The 2,093-nt window shown below is 36.2% G+C and overlaps 1 protein-coding gene across 1 annotated transcript; it reads left to right on the top strand.

Moving 5' to 3' along the window:
- Positions 1-156: 156 nt before the first annotated feature.
- LOC110444173 (WASH complex subunit 2-like) lies at positions 157-1,832 on the top strand (the record flags this gene model as incomplete). The annotated part of the gene is made up of 3 exons (XM_021488582.1): positions 157-281; positions 794-877; positions 1,617-1,832. Coding segments are annotated over 3 exons (410 nt in total), but the record flags the coding sequence as incomplete, so codon positions are not given.
- Between the last annotated feature and the right edge of the window lie 261 nt (positions 1,833-2,093).

The following is a 2,093-nucleotide window of genomic DNA, read 5'->3' as shown; positions in this document are numbered from 1 at the left end:
CATTTGTATCAGAAGTAAAATCCATAATCATGAATTTGATTTGAAAGTTGCATAATGATGACCTTGACTTAAGATTGTGACTGATAGACTTTGACATAGTATCGGTGATGTGTGTTGATGACGTTGACTTCTAGTAAGGTTGTCTTTGTGTTTCAGGAGAAGAAAAGGTCAAAGCTCCATCTAAATCTGCATTGTTTGATGACGAGGATGATGAGGGGGATTTGTTTGGATCAGGTTCAGCAGCAAAACCACCAGAGGAGAAAAAGAAACCAGAGAAAAAGGTTAGGGTCATACAGTCAGAAGACTGGTTAACGAATGTCTATAAGGCAAGGTATCAAGAAATGCAGGATCCTAAGGTTAAAGGTGAAATAAACACAAGTTCAAAGGTCAATTAATGTGGGGTCACTGGTCAACAATGTAAGGGGTCAAACAAAGGGACATTAATGTTGAATATTTAGCTCATTTGGCTCAAGGGGCCAGGTGAGCTTATCCTGTGGTACGGCATCCATCATCTGTCAACTTTTTCTTTAAACAATTTCTTCTTGACGGGAGAAATAGAAGTTGTGGCATCATATATGTTTGACATTTAGTAACCTTTGATAAAGCCACTTTGGGTTTCTGTGAAAATTTGGAATATTGAATTTTCTGTTTTAAGAAATAATCAACTTAAATTCCCAAATTCCTGAATAATTTGTTTTGAGACTACAAAATATAACAACAAAAAAACAAAGCACAATTTCCATATTACTAGACTCTGGTATGACAATTTTTGTTATTGTTTGTGTTCTCACAGCTACCAGCGGGGGCTGTCTCCATGTTTGGTAGTGGACCTAACCCACTAGCTGCTGCTCTGAAGAAACAGCGTCCAGCCTCTGATGTAAGTGGACATATTCTATAAACCAGATCCAGTTTGCTGTCCGGTCTAGACATAATGTCAGATTTCAGGCCTTGTCATTGTGAGACAAACAATCTAATCATTGGTTGTTGAGGGAACTTTTATTATTTCTGTTTTAGAAATAATTACCTTTTGCGATGCAGAATGTTATTTCAGTCACAAAAATGTAACATATATGTAGGGTAGGAAGTCTTAAAGCTAGCAGTTAAAGCTAGGTGGAACAGCATATTTGGGGAAGAAGGCTTAATTTAGAAGGTAAAACTTCAGAGCCAGCTCCGTAAAGCCATCTTGGCAAGTTCATTTTCTCAATTTGTGAGATCATAGACAATAATCCTAGCCTCTTTCACAATTTACGCTCTTAATTATTGAATTTGAAAGTTTCGTCCATAATATAGACATGATAAGGAAACAACTTTTCCAAGCATCGTTTATCATGTTGATGAAGGATTAGTGTTTTTTTAATATACATATATGGTGATTTGTCTTCCTGTTTACCACGGTCTGTCTATAGTTGTCGGAAATAGTTTTTTAACCTTTTATAAGGAACCTTACTTGTCAGTTTTGATATGCTTGATCAGACACATGTCTTTTAAAATTTCTTCCTTCTTTTCTTACACTCTTTACAAATTTTCATGTGTATATTATTTATATTTATATATAATAATTTATTAAATATATCTGTATTTATATTCTAAAATAGATTTTGTTCCGTTTATACCAGGATGAAGACAGCGATGCCTCAGCTGGACACAAGTCCCGTAGCAGCAGCATTAAATCTAGCCAATCACAGTCCTCTTTGTCTTCACGACAAGTTGATAAAGTGAAGAAAGATGGCCGGAGTTCTTCCAACAATAGTCTGTTTGATGAGGATGCTGATGACAGTTTATTCAGTAGTCCTCCTAAACCAAGAGCAGACAGGTGAGTTTTCTACTTCTGTAATAATGATATACACAAATATTAACACATGGGCGTGGTGTATGTTGTCAAATATTAACACAGGGGCATGGTGTGTGTTGTCAAATATTAACACAGCATGGTGTATGTTGTCAAATATTAACACAGGGGCATGGTGAATGTTGCCAAATATTAACACAGGGGTGTGGTGAATGTTGTCAAATATTAACACAGGGGTGTGGTGTATTTTGTCAAATATTAACACAGGGGTGTGGTGTATGTTGTCAAATATTAACACAGGGGC

The sequence above is a fragment of the Mizuhopecten yessoensis genome, unplaced genomic scaffold (genome assembly GCF_002113885.1).
Source record: "Mizuhopecten yessoensis strain PY_sf001 unplaced genomic scaffold, ASM211388v2 hete_36050504, whole genome shotgun sequence".
NCBI lineage: Eukaryota > Metazoa > Mollusca > Bivalvia > Pectinida > Pectinidae > Mizuhopecten > Mizuhopecten yessoensis.
This window is presented reverse-complemented; position numbering and strand designations above follow the sequence as displayed.